Genomic DNA, 18,532 nt, shown 5'->3' on the forward strand with positions numbered 1-18,532 from the left:
ATGCCACATGCTTCCACTTATGTGTGGAATCTAGAAAACAAAATAAGTGAACAAGCAGAAATAGAAACAGACTTATAGGTGCCGAGAACATTTTGATGGTTGCCGTCATTAACAGGAGGAGATGAAGGGTGAAGGGAAGCTCTCACCTTTCCACAGTAGAAAATATCCTCTCTCTTCACCTTTCCTTCCGCTATCTTCTCTCTGATGGCCTGCCCCACTTCGTGCTCGCTCTTGTAGATGTAGGCCCCGTCAATGTGCCGGTACCCCACATCGATGGCTATCTTCACCGATGTCAGACACATCCCCTTAGGGGTCTGAGGGAACAAAGGGGTTGAGGTTTGGGAGAAAAGGAATGAGTCTTTCCTTTTAATCACTATTAATCAGGACACCTTGCTGTACATTGTTTTAGAGTGAAAATGACAAATTCCCAATTCCATGCTGTTGGGATCGGAAGACGGGAGCGCCCCACCCTCAGTGGGAGACTCCATCCATCCCAGGTCTGCCCTCAGCTTTGTGGCTTCGGAAACGTGACTTGATCGATTTTACCGGTGACAAGAGATTTCATGGTATCCATGCTATGGGAGGGCACAAGTTCATTGACGAAGACTCATTTATAAATCAAAGGTTTGGGTGAATAAACTGAGATATATCCACAGAATGGGATACTATCCAGTAATTAAAAGGAATGAACTATTGATACAGCAGCATGGATGGATATCATGTAAAAAAGAATACTTTACGATTCCGTCTATATAAAATGCTAGAAAATGAAAACTAATCTATAGTGACAGACACAGGTCAGTGGTCGCCTGGGGTGGGAGTTGTGAATGTGGGATTCCAGGGGATCACAAAGGGACACAGGGAAACTTGGCGGCGATGGCTACATTCACCATCTTGATCGTGGCGATGGCTTCATGGGCGCACAAGTGCCAGATGCATCTGATTGTATACTTGAAATCTGTGTGGTTTTTTTGTATGTCAGTTGTACCTCAGTAAAGCTGGGGGGGAGGGTTGTTGAGGGGTGTGCTAGATTTTTCAAGATATATTTTTATCAAATTTGGCAGCCGAAACTTTGTTCATTTTATTACCCTGCATGAAGCCTAAGAATGAGAACATCCTCTCCCCTGAACATTGACAGGAAAAAAAACACCTGGCAAATTCTTAACACTTGAGGTATGAGTTACCCACTTTTCAGAATACACATAAATTACTGTTCCTTAGTTATGATGACATTTGATTTATTTTTATTGGTAACGTTGGTCAATAACGTTATATAAATTTCAGGTGAACAACATATTTCAGTATCTGTATACTCTGCTGCGTGCTCCCCACCAGAAGTCTAGTTTCCTTTCGTTATGACACATTTGACCCCCTTTACCCATCCCGCCCTCCCCTCAGCCACCTTACCTTCTGGTAACCACCATTCTATAGTCTGTATCTAGGAGTTTGTTTTGTTAGTTCATTATTTTTTTTTTGTTGGTCTACATATGAGCTGTTTTGGCCCTTCTGTGTCTGACTTATTTTATTTAGCATAATACCCTCAAGATTCATCCATGTTGTCCCAAATGGCAATATTTCATCTTTTTTATGGCTGATTAATATTCCATTGTGTGTATCTACTACATCTTCTTGATCCATGTATCCTTTGATAGATATTTAGGTTGTTTCCATATCTTGACTACTGTAAATAATGCTGCAATGAACATAGGGGTACACACATCTTTTCAAATTAGTGTTTTTATATTCTTTGGATAAATACCCCAAAGAGGGATTGCTGGGTCCTATGGCAGCTCTATTCTTAATTTTTTGAAGAAACTCCATACTGCCTTCACAGTGGCTGCAGCAATTTACAATCCCTCCAACAGTGTATGAGGGTTCCCTTTTCTCCACACCCTCTTTAACACTTATTTCTTGCCTTTTTGAAAACAGCTACTCTAACAGGTGTGAGATGATATCTCATTGTGATTTTGATTTGCATTTCTCTAATAATTAGTGATGTTGAACATTTTTTCATATGCCTGTTGGTCATCTATATGTCTTTCTTAAAAAAATGTCTCTTCAGATCCTCCGCCAATTTTTAAATTGGATTGTTTGTTGTTGTTTTTTGTTTTCGTTGGCTTATATGAATTTTTTATATATATTTTATATATATTTTTATTATATTTGAATGTTAACCCCTTATCAAAAGTATCATTTGCAAATATCTTCTCCCATTCAGTTGGTTGCCTTTTTGTTGTTGATGGTTTCCATTACTGTGCAGAAGCTTTTTAGTTTGATTAGTTCCATTTGTTTATTTTTACTTTTGCTTCCCTTGCCTTTGGAGTCAAATTCACAAAAACACCACCAAGATGAATGTTCAGAAGCACAGTGCCTGTGTTTTCTTCTATGTATTTTATTGTTTCAGGTCTTACATTCAGCTCTTTAATCCATTTTGAGTTGCTTTTTGTTTATGGTGTAAGATAGTTGTCTAGTTTCATTCTTTTGCATGTGGCTCTCCAGTTTACCCAACACCATTTACTGAAGAGACTTTCCTTTCACCACACTATGTTCTTGGCTCCTTTGTCATAAATTACTTGCCTATATATGTGTGGATTTATTTCTGGATTCAGTTCTGATCCCTTGGTCAGTTCTTTCATTTTGTAAAAGCCTAAGTTTTTTCCCCTCTCCCACCTGAATTGTTTCTAGATTTCTATCTTCAACCTCACAAACCCTCTTTCCATGTGGTCCGCTCTATTTCTCATGCTTTTCTAATGCATTCTTCACCTCATTTACTGAGTAGTCTTCCACTCCGGAATTTCTGTTTGGTTGTTTTTATCATTTCGATTTCTTTGGTAAATTACTTCTTCTGTTCATTAATTTTATTCCTGAGCTCATCGACCTGCCTTTCTGAGTTTTCTCGTATATCATCGAGGTTCTTCATGGCTGCTCTTTTGAATTCTGTAGTATTTAGGTAACTCTCTTCCATGACTTCGAGTTTGGTTTCTGGAGAATCGTCATTTTCCTCCTGTGTTGCCCTGTTACCTTGATTGCTCATGGTGCTCGATGGGTTGTTCATCTGCTGGAGCATTTGAAGTAGCGAATATCTTTCTTACTTAGGTACTGTTCTGATTTTAACAATTCGGCAGGTTGATAATTGGAGGTCTTTGTTTTGTTTACTGGTAGATGGTGCTATAGCACAAGCTTTTGCTTTCTCTTACCTATTCTACTTGCCCCTAGAGGTGGCGGGTCTTCACTAGGGCCATGAGAGTTGCCACCTGGGTGATAGGGTAGAGAGTGTTCCCACTGTGTTTTGGTCATCTGGGTATTGGGGCACCACTACTGTGGTGCGAGGATGTGGTGGGCGAGGGGAAAGCTTGGTTTGTGAGCCCAGTGTACTGTTACCTGGCTCCTACCCTGCCTGGTGCCACTGTGCTATAGCTGGGAGACCAGAGACACATCTTTGCATCTGCTACCAGGCTCTACTGCAATTAGGAGGGGAGTGAGTGGGTTCTCAGGTGTTGTTTCTACCCCTCTTACTCTCTCCACTGGGCCATAGTATGGGGGCTGCACCCCAACTCCTCTACCACTAACCCCTTAGCTGAGGCCACAGGCTAGCCATGGTGGCTGTGGAACCACATCTTTAGGCACCATCCCTGTTTTCTCCCTCATCTTGCCTCCCCTATGTATTCCAATAAACCCTCCTTCAGATGTACCACTGTGTGGATCTCTCAAGCTTGCTTGTGTGTTGACTAGAGTAACTTTTGTTGTATTATAGATGTGTGATTAGCTATAGATTGAAGGGGAGATACACGGGGTCTGTATACTCCACCATGATGCTCTGTGATGACATTTTAAATATGTAAGAGTGTGTCTCAGCAAACAGATGGCCAATAGATATATGAAAGGATGCTCAACTTCACTAATCATTAGAGAACTGCAAATTAAAACCACAATGAAATATCGCCTTGCACCTGTCAGAATGGCAATCATCAAGATATCAACAAACAGCAAGTGCTGGCAAAGATGTGGAATAAAGGAAACCCTTGTGCATTATTGGTGGGATTGCAAATTGGTGCAGCCACTATGGATAACAGTGTGGAAGTTCCTCAAAAATAATAAAATATAACTACCTTATGATCCAGCCATTCCATTTCTGGATATGTATCTGAAGAAATCCAAAACATTAATTTAAAGGATTAATGTATTCCTATGTTCATTGAAGCATTATTTATAACAGCAAAGATATGGAACCTAAGTGACCATCAATAAATGACTGGATAAAGAAGGTGAGGTACATATGTACAATGGAATATTACTCAGCCATAAAAACAATGAAATTTTACCATTTGCAAAAGGATGAGTGGATCTAAAGGGTATTATGCTAAGTGAAATAAGTCAGACAGAGAAAGACAAATACCATATGATTTCACTTATATGTGGAATATAAAGAACAAAATAAATGAACAAACAAAACAGATATAGACTCAGAGATACAGAGAACAAACTGATGGTTGCCAGATGGGAGGGGGGTTGAGGGCTGAGTGAAAAAGGTGAAGGGATTAATTATAAATTGGAAGTTACAAAATAGTCACAGGGATGTAAAATACAGCACAGGGAATATAGTTAATAATATTGTAATAACTATGTATGGTGCCAGGTGGGTACTAGACTTACTGGGGTGATCACTTCAAATTATATAAATGTCTAATCACTATACTGTGCCCTTGAAACTAATATAATATTGAATGCAATTCAATAATGTCTAATCACTATACTGTACACTTGAACTGTAATTGAAAAAGCAGTGTCTCTAAATTTAGTTACATTTTTTTTCTTAAAGAGAAACATAAGTGCCCAACTGGCATGGCTCTCAGTGGTTGAGCTTCAACCCATGAAACAGGAGGTCACGGTTCAATTCTCAATCAGGGCACACGCCCGGGTTGCAGGCTCCATCCCCAGTAGGGGGTGTGCAGGAGGCAGCCAGTCAATGACTCTCTCTCACTGATGTTTCTATCTCTCTCTTCCTCTCCCTTCCTCTCTCTGAAATCAATAAAAACATTTAAAAAGAGAGAGAGAAATATAAGCCTTGATGGGGAGTTCTCATCAAATAAAATTTTTAAATCATATTTTAGGTTGTGTGTGTGGGAGGAGAGGTTTAATCCTATTGGTTTATTTTTACTGATCTCAAATTAAGGTGATCATTTTATACTTGTTCACAAATGATGAAAAGTACTTGTGCTAGCTTCTAGATTTTCAGCTTTCTAACCAAATGCTTGACAAGTCATATTGGGCCTGTGAACTCTGACCCACAGCTATTGATTTGCTGTAAAATGAGTGAGGCAAAAAAAAATCTCTTGTATTTCTATTGGCTTTATAGTCGTGGGCTGGAAATACAAAGCCTTAGGAGCATAAATTGTATTCCCCTTCTATTTCAGCAGAAAGTTAGCACTATTGAGAAAATAAGTGATATGAAAAATGAACAAACTGGCTGCAGAGATGGTTTAGACAATAGGATTCATAGTAATAAATATTAAGTTGTTGGAGAAAGAAAAACACTTCTAGAACCTCTCTGATTAATTCACTATATAATTAATAGGGCTTGAACAGAAATTGAGGCCCAGAAAACCCCCGAATTGTAAAATGAGATGTTATGAATGACAACAAGTGTGACAATAAAACATAGTGTCAAGAGGAAGCATCAAGTAGAATCCATATATTTACAGAGGAAAAAATAAAAATACTGATTTCATTATCAGATGTATACAATAGTATCAATGAAAAGAATAAAGTTAAATATGAAATGATAGATATATTTAGAAATATCACTGAGAATTTGTGGAGTGAAACTGATAATTTAGATACAAAACTAAAGTAGATTTAATACAAGGGAAAGAAGTCAAAAGAATGTATATTAAAGTATATGCTTGTGGAGCTGGTTCTTTGAAAAGATAAACAAGATTGATGAACCTTTAGCCAGACTCATCAAAAAACAAAGAGAGAGGACCCAAATAAACAAAATCAGGAATGAAAGAGCTGAAGCAACAACTGACCCAACAGAAATACAAAAGACTGTAAGAAAATACTATGAACAACTATACGCCACCAAGCAGGACAATCTGGATGAAATGGACAAATTCCTAGAAAAATGCAACCATCCAAAAGTCAATCAGGAAGAGTCAGAAAACCTGAATAGGCCAATAACTGCTGATGAAGTTGAAGCAGTAATCAAAACATTCCCAGCACACAAAAGCCTTGGTCTGGACGGCTTCACAGGGGAGTTTTACCAAACCTTCAAAGAAAAACTAACACCTATCCTCCTCAAACTATTCCAAAAAATCCAAGAGGAAGGAACACTTCCAAGCTCTTTTTACGAGGCCAGTATTAGCCTAATTCCAAAACCAGATAAAGACACTACAAAGAAAGACAATTACAGGCCAATATCCCTGATGAACATAGATGCTAAAACCCTCAACAAAATATTAGCAAATGGGATCCGGCAATACATTAAAAAGATCATACACCATGGCCAGGAGAAGCCACATTGACACTGGTAGAAGGGCAGAGATGCAAAAAGATCCAACACAATACCTATCAAGATATCAACGGCATATGTCACAGGGCTGGAATAATTATTCCAAAAATTTATATGGAACCACAAAAGACCCAGAATAGCCACAGCAATCTTGAGAAAGAAAAACAGAGTTGCAGGAATCACCCTACCTGATATCAAACTATATTACAAGGCCACAGTAATCAAAACAGTGTGGTACAGAATAGAGAGCCCAAAAATAAACTCATGCCTTTATGGTTAATGAGTATTTGACAAAGGAGACAAGAACATACAATGGGGTAAAGACAGTCTATTCAATAAATGGTGTTGGGAAAATTGGACAGATATATGCAAAAAAATGAAACTAGACCACCAACTTACACCATATACAAGAATAAACTCAAAATGTATTAAAGACTAAAATGTTAGACTCGAAACCATGAAAATCCTAGAAGAAAACATAGGAAGTAAAATCTCGAACATTTCTCGTAGCAATATTTTTTCTGATACATCTCGGGCAAGGGGAACAAAAGAAAAAAAACAAATGGGAATACAGCAAACTAAAACGTTTTTGCACAGCAAAGGAAACCATCAACAAAATGAAAAGACAACCCGCTGAAGGAAGAACATATTCGCCAATGATACATCGGGTGAGGGGTTAATATCCAAAATTTGTAAAAAACTTATAAAACTCAACACCAAAAAAACAAATAGTCCAATTAAAAAATGAGGAATGGACTTAAGTAGGCACTTCTCCAAAGAGAAGATACAGATGTCCAATAGCTATATGAAAAGATTCTTAACATCACTAATCATCAGAGAGATTCAAATTAAAACCGCAATGAGGTATCATCTCATGCTTGTCAGAATGGCTCCATCAACAAATCAGCAAACCACAAGTGCTGGTGAGGGTGTGGAGTAAAGAAAATCCTTGTGCACTGCTGGTGGGAATGCAGATGGGTGCAGCCACTGTGGAAAGCTCTACGGAGTTACCTCAAAAAATTAAAAATGGAGCCCTGGCTGGGTTGTTCAGGAGGTTGGAGCCTTGTTCTGTACAACAAAAGGTTGCTGGTTTGATTCCTGGTCAGGGACATACCTAAGTTGCAGGTTTGAGCCCTGGTCAGGGTGCGTACTGGAGGCAACCAATGTTCCTCTTACATCGATGTTTCTAGCTCTTTCTCCCTTTCTCTCTCTCTAAAATCAATAAAAACATAATTTAAAGAAATATTGGAAGGCAGAAGCAGCAATGAGGTGAATTACTATTAATTACTAGCTTAGTAATTAATTACTAATTAATTCTAACCAATCTGGATAAACTAGCTGGATATGTGGACATAAAAAACAAACTTCATAGTTTTTAAATGTAGCATAAGAGAATTCTATATAAATTCAGTTTTAGGGGGAAAACTCAGAAAGATCAAAGAGAATGCCATATTTGGAGACTGAAATAAGTGATATGGTAGGAGAATCTAAAGTGCAAAAATTTTATTTCACAGTTAAGGACAATCTCAGTAAAATAAAGAGTTCTGTTTCCTCAAATGGCCAATAGCATCCTTCCTCCATGTGAGAAAGGAGAGAGTCCTCGAGGATGAAAGTTATATGAATATATATATATATATATGATGTAGCATATGTTCTGGGTCAACATCCTTTACATGGCTTTGTGTCCCCAGTAAGTACAATATGTGAGTCTCAAAACCCAGTAGGAGTGACTCATTTTAGCATCACTCCCTTTGACCCACTTGGAAAATGTGTGCTTCCCATCCCTGAATTTTAGACCTGGTGGATTTAAAGGTCCTAACTCCTGGGTGAAACCAGGCTCCTTATTGTAGGAGTTCAGCATTCAAGGGAACGCGTTGCATTTTTGGCAGGGGTGAGATACCCTTATCAGAGGAGGCCGGGCTCTTACGCAAGGGGATGGGTGAACCAGGGACACGCTTGTTACCAATTCTGATTGTTAATGAACAAGGCAGCAGGTGGCTTGAGAGGGTAGTTGACTAGGGACTCAGACAACTCAGGGATGAAGATTTGGGTCGTAAAATCAGGCAAGTCACCCAGACTGGCAGAGATAGTGGCTAAGGGCCTAGGGAATCTAGAGTGGGTGGTCTGGGAGGAGTTCAGGACGGATGTTAGGATGGAGGAGAGCAAGAGCTGGATTCATCCCGCTAACCTGCCTCTTTAAAATATGGGCAGAGAAGGATTTCTTAAACGAGCTACAGAAAGTACTAATGATAAATTAAAAGAGTGTTAAATGGGACCACATTAAAATTGAGACTCTCTGTTCATCAAAAGACACCATTAAAAGAGTAAAAAGATAAATGGGAAGAGAGATTTTCACATAAATATAACTGATAAAGAACCTATATCCAGACGTTTAAAAATCCACCATATCAATAAGAAAAGGGAAATCCGATAAAGAAAAATGCATGGAAGACACAGCCACTTTGCAAAAGATATCCAAGAGTCTAATAAAAATAGGAAACATTAAACTCATCTAGAGTATAAAGGAAGTGCAAATTAAAATCACAAAGAGAGATACCTTCACACCAGAGTTGCATAAATTTAATTTAATTTAATGTTTAAAATATGTTTTTATTTATTTTAGAGGAAGAGGAAGGGAGAGGGAGAGGGAGAGAGAAAGAGAAACGTTGATCTGCTGCCTCCTGCATGCCCCCTACTGAGGGTCAAGCCCGAAACCCAGGCATGTGCCCTGGAATGGAACTGGAGGCCTCTTGGTGCATGGACGATGCCCAACCAACTGAGCCACGCCGGCAGGGAAGAGTTGCATCAATTTTATTTTATTTAATTAATTAATTAATTTTTTAAAATATATCTTTATTGATTTCAGAGAGAGGAAAGGAGAGGGAGAGAGATAGAAACATCAATGATGAGAGAGTCATTGATCGGCTGCCTCCTGCACGCCCCTGACTGGGGATCGAGCCCACAACCTGGGCCTGTGCCCTGACTGGGAATCAAACAAGCCCTGATCACCTCGATCCCAGGTCGACGCTCAACCGCTGAGCCACGCCCAGCCGGGCAAGAGTTGCATAAATTTTAAAGAACACCAAGTGTTGGTGAGCATGTGGAGCAAGGAGAACTCTCACACATTGCCAGAGGGAGTGTACATTATATAACTGCTTTGGAAATGATCTGTATTGACATTATCTACTAAAACTGAAGATACTGATACTCAGTGGCACGGCAGCTCCACTCCTAAGTATGTATCTTAGAAGAACACGCATGGTCACAGTTAGACCTGTGTGAGACCCTTTGCAGCAATGTTGCCTGTAAAGCCCCAGACTGGGAGCAATACAAGTGCCCACCAACAGTAAAACTGATACCGATAAGTTACAATTAAATATTTTATAGCAATAAACATGGTCAAAGACATGATTAATAATGTGAGTGAATCTTACAGCATATTTAGGAAAGGAGGCAAGACAAAAAAAAAAATAATGCTTTCAGTATGTTTCCATTCACAGGAAGTCCAAAAACTGTCAAAATTAAAATATATTGTTAGAAATGCATATTAAAGTTGTGCAGCCCTTAGGGGAAAAAAAGTTATAAGAGCAATTACCTCTTGAGAAAGAGAGAGGTTTGGATTAGGAAGGGCGCACATAGGGCTTCTGGGATTCGGTATTTTCTAATTTTGAGTCTGGGTGGTGATCACACAGATGTTAGTTTTAAAAGTATTGTCCCTCTCTAAGTACGTTATATTTCAAAAATTTTAATGTTAAAGAAAAGGTGGTGGATTTAAAATAAGAGTAAGTGTCAAAACCTAAGATGCCAAGAATGCAGTATCCTTGGCCTGCAACATTCTTTTCTGGTCTTGAACGTATAATATTCGCTCCCTCCTTTGCTTGGATCTGTTGGTTGCCAAGCTTTGCAGAGTTTAATGATTTGTAACCTTCGGCCAAGTTACTTCTTTCCTAGGCTCCAGCCCAATGATTTTCCTCATAGCCAGCAACCAAACTGAAGTCATTGTTGTTTGTCTGATTTATTACAGAAGCCCTCTCGCTTGATCTCTGTGTGTTCTGTCTCCCCCCATTTTACCGCCCCCACCGAACCACTTTTTGCAGCCTGTTGGGCAGCATTTGTTGTTGCCAGGGAGGGACGACATAGCAGCATGCAGAGGTCAGGTCCTGGCGTTTGCTCAAAGCCAAGGCTGCCATGGCGGGAGTGTGAATGTGAAGGGGTCCAGGTACTGCAAAGAATGCAGGGGACACACTATCCTGTACGTAAAAACAAAATACCAACTGATTTTTTTTTCTTTGTTCCTTGACCCTCAAAATATTAGCCCATATAGCATTTTACAAAAATATAAATAAGTTGCCATTAGTTAAAAATGAATAATTCTCTGAAAAATGTTGGCAGATCAGGCCCCACCGGGCCCTTGGTTCTGCATGGCAACCGGCGGCAGGGGAGAAACTGCCATTCTCTCAGATGGTGAGCGAATCTCTGCTACTTTACCACCATGTCTTCGCCCGACAATAGTCTCCTGAGTGTCACTGCATGGGTTTCCTCTTTGCTTGTAGCAAAGAAGAAAATAAACATTTCTCGCATTCATGTCCACTATCAAAGTGGGAAAGCAGAGCAAAACTCAGCAATGGATTTAGCACCAGAGGACAACTTGTTTATGCTTCCTGCTATGTCCCTTGTCCCTTTAGGTAGCCATCATGAGGCCACCCTCCCCCTGACAGATTCTTTCACTGACCCAGCTCTAACCAGGCCCTCTGAACTGTCTTCCAACGTGAACTTCCATGCTCATCTCTGCATTGGCCAATTTGAGCGAAACCCTGCTAAGTCATTTTAGCAACAACTACCTCCCCGCCCCCGGTGCTCCCGCATCCTCTGTACCTGATCGCCTTCCACATCTAATCGGGTTTTCCTCCCCCTTCCTCGGCCCCCAGTGATATCTAGTCCCCCAGCTTTGTCTTTAGCAAGAATCCTGTAGAGTCAGTTAATCCAGAATCACCTTCTTGCCTCTGAGGTTTCCTCTTAGTAGTTTTCTCTCCTCTGACCCCCATCCTGCTCCTTGGCTCCAGATTTCCACTTGCCTGTCCTGTGTTCAGAGTTAAGCCCAAGCTCTCCTACTGTAAGATTCCATCACAGTGGTCCCTATGTCCATCAAAAGTCCCTCTCCTTCAATCTAGCCTTCCTTACCATGCTTTAGCAAGTGTCATTGAATATTTTCCTTTAACACCCTGTCCCCAGTATAAAAAAAATAATACTTGACGTAAGAACAAGGCTTTGCCTTCTCCAGGTGAAACAAGGTTCTCTGGGTGGAGAGGAAGAGGGGAATTAGAGGAAGACTGAGAAGAAAGCAAGGAATATTTAAAGGATGGCGTAGTCCCGAGAAGGGGTTCTGAGCCTTGCGCCCCCTGCCTTCCCCAGCCCAGGGGCAGAATGGACTTGATGTTTCAGGCTCCTTCTTGGTACTCACTGAGGGCTTGGACTTCACCTCGCCTTTGCCTCATATGCAAAGTCTTTGGCTCACTCTCCAGGTTGTGAAAGCTACTTGCAGTTATAGAAATCTCAACCAGGGCCATACAGAAAGAAATACTGGATCAATTATTACTCTAACCCACCTTCCTAGGCCACTCCTTCCCCATAGCTTCGTATTTCTTGAGCTACCCCATAACTAGATGTTTCCATTGTTACTGTCACCTTTGAACAGGTGTTCTCTCTCTCAAAGTGCTTTGGCTTTGCCTTATATTTTGGTTATATGTGCATTCGTTTTTGCTGCCTCAGTCATCCACTTACAGATTTTAACTCCCTTGTTTCTAGTTCATTGTTTTAATTCCTGTGTTACCTATGAAATTGCCTTGGATATGGTAGGTACACAATAAATATTTACTGAACCAAATTGTTGTCCATTTGGCAAAATATTTACCATTGGTCCTGGATTTGTATCACTTGCACACCTGGTAATATTCTTGTGTTTTACCTAAAGTTTTTTATTAATGTTAGCTATGAACTCCATGAGCTAATAGTCAAAAAAAGTGAATTAATTTCTATCAAAGCAAAAAAAAAAAGGGGGGGGGGATAAGACTCAAGACTCTCACCTATTGGACTTACCCAGATGGAGCTATAGGGAGAGAGACAGAATTAAGGGAGGCTTGTTGGGAGGCTATTCTAGACAACTTGATCCCTGCATGAAAGCATTCTGGGAAGCCTTCCTAGAGAAAGTTCCCATAGATAATTAGTACACTTTAGTTTTTCTCATTAGTGATCATCAGGTGAGGTAAGGCACAGAGTGCCTAGAGCTACTAAATGTTGGTTCATCTTAAATCCCCTCAATCCACAGGCATCAAACACCTTTACAAGAAAGTCAGGCATATTAAGAGAGAGGGGGAAAAATCTTTGTAAATCAGGGGAAGCTGGCTGGTCGGCCTCACACAGCCCCATAAAACTGGTTTCCCAAGCTGCTTTCCCAGTGTTCCTATCTCCAGAGGTTCCAGTGGAACCTAAGCCAGGAAGAAGTAGGAGGAGATGGACTCCTTATTTTCCTCTCTCACCTCTGCCCCGACTCCTTCTCTCCCTGAAGACAGGCCCAGATCTTTGCCTGGTGCCCTGCAAGCCCTCTAACTGCTGTATCACAGCTGAGCAGGATCCCAGGACCAATATTGACTGACTTGACTTTGTACACAAAACATGAACGAGCTCCAGTTAAAGAGTTACCCCAACCAGGAGTTCACCTTGTATCTCTTGTGGAATGAAAGGCTCTGAAAAGGCTCTCAGGCATGTTTTACGGAGAAGACTAAATTCTGGCATCAGACCCCACCTCTAGAAGTAAGACTGATCCTGAAGTTAAATCTCATGCAGCACTTTTATGTCAGGGTGACTGACGTGGGACAGGTGGTTCTAAGCCTCATAAGTCCTGGGTAGATGACAAAGGAGTTTTCCATTGTTTGGCTTGGAACAGAAAGCCATGAGCCTACTCTATCCAAGATACTCCATTCTGCCCACTCTCATCTCCCCCATCAATCCCAGCTCCACCCCTCCCGCTTCCCCAAATCTTTCAGATACACTTTGTATGTTTTTCTTCACATTAGCTTTTCTGATTTTGCGAGACATACCATTAACTTCATATATTGTTTTACAACTGATAATACTTCTGATCACAAGTGTGGTTTGTGCACACATGATCTTCATTTCCAGTGGTATTCCTCTTATGCCATATTCTTTAATTGATGTATGTCATATCTTGTGAAGTAAGTTACAGCTCTTTTTGGGAAATGGCACATAACTGCTTTTGAATGTCTCTAACCCCGTAGCATTTATATATCCTAGATATATATTTCAGGGCATATATCCCTAGATACTTTCATATACAGAAATACACACAGAAAGTCAGAGTTAGAAATATGCAGCTTCATTGATATAAGATATATTCATAACAGGCAATATTGTGTAGGAATTAGAGCATAGGATCTGAACCTGAACTACATTCGTTCAAATCCCTGCTCTGTTCCTTAGTATTAGAAGCTTGTGGCAATTTATTTAATCTCAGTTTTCTCCTTTACAAAATTTTGTCAACTGGTATCTCATTCATAATGTGAGAATTAAATTAAAAAATGCATGTAATGTGAAGCGCTTTCCTGGCCCATGGCTAAGTGTTCAAAAAGTTTTAGCTATTACCATTGCATCCATTTGCACCTCCATGCCCTCTGATGCTCACATACATATATGTCCCATTTCACAAACTCAGTCCCTAAGTCGACAAGCACTAGCTGAACACCCATTACCTACTAGACACTCTACCGGGAATACAGAACTAAAGGAGACATAGTCTTTTTCCTAATGGATTTCAGTCTTGCGGGGAAGGTTGCGGAGAAACAGTGGTTACAATATAGTATGATAGGTGCTCCCATAGAGTCGAGCATAACGGGCTGGCTATGTGAACATGCAGGAGGGGCAAGTTGTGGTGGCTGGGACATGGGATTCCAAGGAGAGATACCCTTGAGCTGAGCTTTGAAGGTGTAATAGAAGTAAGCCAAGTGAACAAAACAGGAGAAAGGGGGTTCCAGGTAGAAGGCAGCATGTTCAAAGGCATAGAGGTGGGAGTGATGTTCGAGAAACTTAGGTTGTTATGTTTTACACACAGGGAGAGGTGGTAGGTGCTGCGGAACAGACAGGTCTTGACTGAACCATAAAGGCCCAGCGTGCAAGGTAAGGAGTGTGGACTCTACCCTATAACTCATAAGGAGCCATTGAAATGATTAAAAAGAAGAGTGACATGATCAGATTTAGGCCTGAGGAGGCTCCTGATCACCCCACTTTGGCTAATTTATTGGAAGGATAGGCCAAAGATAAATTAAGAGCCTAAACTAAGGCGGTGACAAAGAATAAAGAGCAGGGTGTGAATTGGGGAAATGTTTCTGAGACAAATTCCACAGTGATTTAGCAATCATTAGGGTGTAATGTGGAGGAGGGGAGCAGTGAGGGAGAGCAGAAAGAAGAAATATACTCAGATTTCTAGTATGGGTGGCTAGGGGTTGCTAACTGCTAGGAGGAGTATTTTGAAGGGAGGGGAAGGTGATGCGTGTGATTTGTCATGTTGAGTTCGAGCTGCCTGTGGAAGATGAGCACCTACTTGATTGTACAACAGAATTATCCCAGGAGCATGACAAACGCAGAGTCTTAGGCTCTTCCCCTAGAGACCCAGATTCAGTAGCCCTGAGGTGAAGCCTAGGGATCTGTTTGTTTTTTTAAACCCTCACCTGAGGACATGTTCACTGATTTTCAGATAGAGACAGAAAGAGAGAAACATTAATCTGAGAGAGAAACATTGATCCGTTGCCTCCTGTATGCGCCCTGACAGGGGTTGAACCCGCAACCTAGGTATGTGCCCTAACTGGGAATTGAACCCATGATCTTCCAGTGTATGGGGAAACACTTCAACCAACTGAGCCACACCAGCCAGGGCTAAGGCTCTGTATTTTTACAAAATGTTCCAGCCCTGCCAGGGGTGGCTCGGAGGTTGAGCATCGACCTATGATCCAGGAGATTGCAGTTCAATTCGTAGTCAGGCCACATACCCGGGTTGTGAGCTTGATCCCCAGTAGGGGGAGTGCAGGAGGCAGCCGATCAATGACTCTCTCTCATCATTGATGTTTCTGTCTCTCTCCCCCTCTCCCTTCCTCTCTCTGAAATCAATAAAGATATATAAAAAATAAAAGAAAATAAAAAATGTCCCAGGTGGGCCCTGTCCGGGTAGCTCAGTTGGTTAGAGCGTCACCCCTATACACAAAGGTTTTGGGTTCAATCCCCGGTCAGGGCACATACAAAAAGCAACCAATGAATGCATAAATAAGTGGAACCACAAATCAATGCATTTCCAGATCCAGTTGCCATTACTTCCACCACTAATTCCATGTGTCAGCCACTGTCCACATGGCCTTTCCTGGACATATCTATCATGTATCTTGTGCTTTTACACTTCCCCTTCTGCCTAAAATGTCCTGCCTCAACTCTGCTTCTCTGCCTGACAAATTCAGTTTTAGCTTTACAGTGTTAATTCATTCACGATCACTCAACTTTCAGTAACATTTCTACACATACTGCTGTTTATTTTGGTAATCAGCACAAAATGTGGTATTGCAATGAGGAGGCCAGAAAGATTTAAGTAGAAACTTTATTGTGTTTTAATGGAAACCTGCTTCACTCTCCGTGGTCAAATTTAACTATTCCCTGACCCAATGATTTCACTTCTGGGTGTATATCCGAAGAAACCCGAAACATGAATTCGAAAGAATATATGCACCCCTGTGTTCATTGTAGCATTATTTACAACAGCCAAGATATGGAAGCAACCCAAGTGCTCATCGATAGATGAGTGGATAAAAAGTGTGGTACATTTAGACAATGGAAAATTACTCAGCCATAAGAAAGAATGAAATCATGGATGGATCTAGAAGGTATAATGCTAAGTGAAATAAGTCAGCAGAGAAAGACAAATACCATGTGATTTCACCTATCTATGGAATCTAAAGAATGAAATAAACAAAACAGAAACAGACTCATAGACACAGAGAACAAACTGAGGGTTGCCAGTTGAGAGGGGGTTGGGCCTGCCAGGTGAGAAACGTGAAGGGATTAAGAAGTATTAATCGGTACTTACAAAATAGTCACAGGGATGTAGAGTACAGCATAGGGAATATCATCAATAATATTTTAATAGTTACGTATGGTGCCAGACAGGTACTTGAAATATTGGGGGACCGCTTTGTAAAGTATATGATTGTCTAACCACTCTGTTGTACACCTGAAACTCATACAAAATAATCTTGAATGTAACTGAAAAATAAAATTAAAACAAAAAAGAAAAATTTTAACAATTCCCTTTCTTGTGTTTTCAGAGAGATGCTGTTTGTATTTTTAGGACGCATTTACTCTCATCTTCATTGGTCAATAGTTAGTTATCAAAAAGTGTGCCTCTTGCCCTGGCTGGTGTGACTCAGTTGGTTGAGCATCGCCCCATGCACCAGAGGTCGCTGGCTCAATTCCCGTTCAGGGCACATGCCTGGCTTCCAGGCTTGATTCCCAGTAGGGGCCATGCAGGAGGCAGCGGATTGATGTTCCTCTCTCATCAATATTTCTCTTCCCCCTCCCTTTCTCTGTCTCCAAAATCAATAAAAACATTTAAAAATGAAAAATAAATAAATAAAAATAAAAAGGGAGCCTCTCCTATTAGATTTTTATACCATAAGCAGCAGAGATTATTCTCTTTGTAGCTGAAGCTTCTGGAGCTTAGTGCTTCATACATGGTAGGTTTTCACTATATGTTTGTTAGAATGAACTAAAAAATGCTCAGCCCAGCTGGATGTGGCTCAGAGGTTGAGCATCAACCTAGGATCCAGGGGATTGGGGTTCGATTCCCAGTCAGGGTATGTACCCAGGTTTCGGGCTTGATCCCCAGGAGGGGACTCTCTCCCTGATGTTTCTATCTCTCTCTCTCCCTCTCCCTTTCTTTCTCTGAAATCAATAAAGATATATTAAAAAAAAAAAAGCTCAAATATGAACTTAAAAAAAATCACAGGCCATAAACTCAGTAATGTAATGTGCCTGAGATCAATCAAAGAATAAGCATCCAGCTGAATTTTAGTAAAGAAAGCAGAAATGTTTGGCTCAATACTCATTCAGCCAAACAGTAGTCCTTGGAGGTTGCTTTTGGATTTACAAAAAAATGAATCACTGAGATCCATTCAAAATGAATTGCAGATTATACTTTAGAAAAGTTTCTTATTAAGAAAAAAGCAAAGAGAGGTAAACTTACCAACTTAGGTTCTGAGTAGGTACCAAGCCCAATGATAGGAATGCTGTTCCCATCACTTAGAGGTATGCGGTGATTTGCTGCAGTGAGGTTCATCTTCGGGAGAGCCTAGGACTTCAAATTTCTAGGAGTGATTCGAAACACTTTTTGAACAGGTGTCCTAGGGCCTTTTTAATCAAAGAAAGGAGGGCAGGGGGAGGAGCAGTGGGAGGGAAGAGAGATTAACCGATCTATTTCTCAACCTGTTTTCTTCCAGCTTGTTCTGAATCCTAACTGAGATTGCCCTTTGAACTTTATGAGACATAGGAATAACTCATTGAGCGTTTATGCTTACTCCTCTGCAAAGAGAAGATTGGGGGCAAAAACTACAAAAGGAAAGAAATCTAGCTGGGGTTTATCAGTTAGGATGCTTTTGTTGCCAAGTAATATAGGTCTCTCTCAAATTCTCTTAGACTATAAACGAAATTTATTGATTCATGTTCATGAAAACCTCAACATTAGGGCTAGCTTAAGGTGAGACTAGAGTAGTTAGTTTCCCAGGACTTCCCTGGAGATTCTGCTGCGGAAGGACTTGGAAAGGGGTCTGGGATTATTATCACTTAAATTTGGGGAATGCTGGACTAGAGGAAGAAATGATAGGCCAGGCAACGGTTTCACACCCTCTGCCTCGAGGCTCTCTCAGCTGACTCATGGGAAGATAGCAATCAGTGCTTGAGGTGGCTCAGTTC

At 40.7% G+C, this 18,532-nt stretch overlaps 1 protein-coding gene across 3 annotated transcripts in view; it reads right to left on the reverse strand.

Moving 5' to 3' along the window:
• AKR1D1 (aldo-keto reductase family 1 member D1) overlaps positions 1-17,900 on the reverse strand; it is a 32,319-nt gene extending 14,419 nt beyond the window's left edge. For 2 of the 3 annotated variants that reach the window (XM_016222412.2, XM_016222404.2), the window contains exons 1-2: positions 17,808-17,900; positions 147-314 (exon numbers count right to left, since the gene is read on the reverse strand). In XM_016222412.2, the coding sequence (XP_016077898.1) occupies positions 147-314; positions 17,808-17,900 (261 nt within the window). The remainder of the gene's footprint in view (positions 1-146; positions 315-17,807) is intronic. The other variant, XM_087821380.1, reaches the window with a different exon arrangement.
• Between the last annotated feature and the right edge of the window lie 632 nt (positions 17,901-18,532).

The sequence above is a fragment of the Miniopterus natalensis genome, chromosome 10 (assembly GCF_054644295.1).
Source record: "Miniopterus natalensis isolate mMinNat1 chromosome 10, mMinNat1.hap1, whole genome shotgun sequence".
Classification (NCBI taxonomy): Eukaryota; Metazoa; Chordata; class Mammalia; order Chiroptera; family Miniopteridae; genus Miniopterus; species Miniopterus natalensis.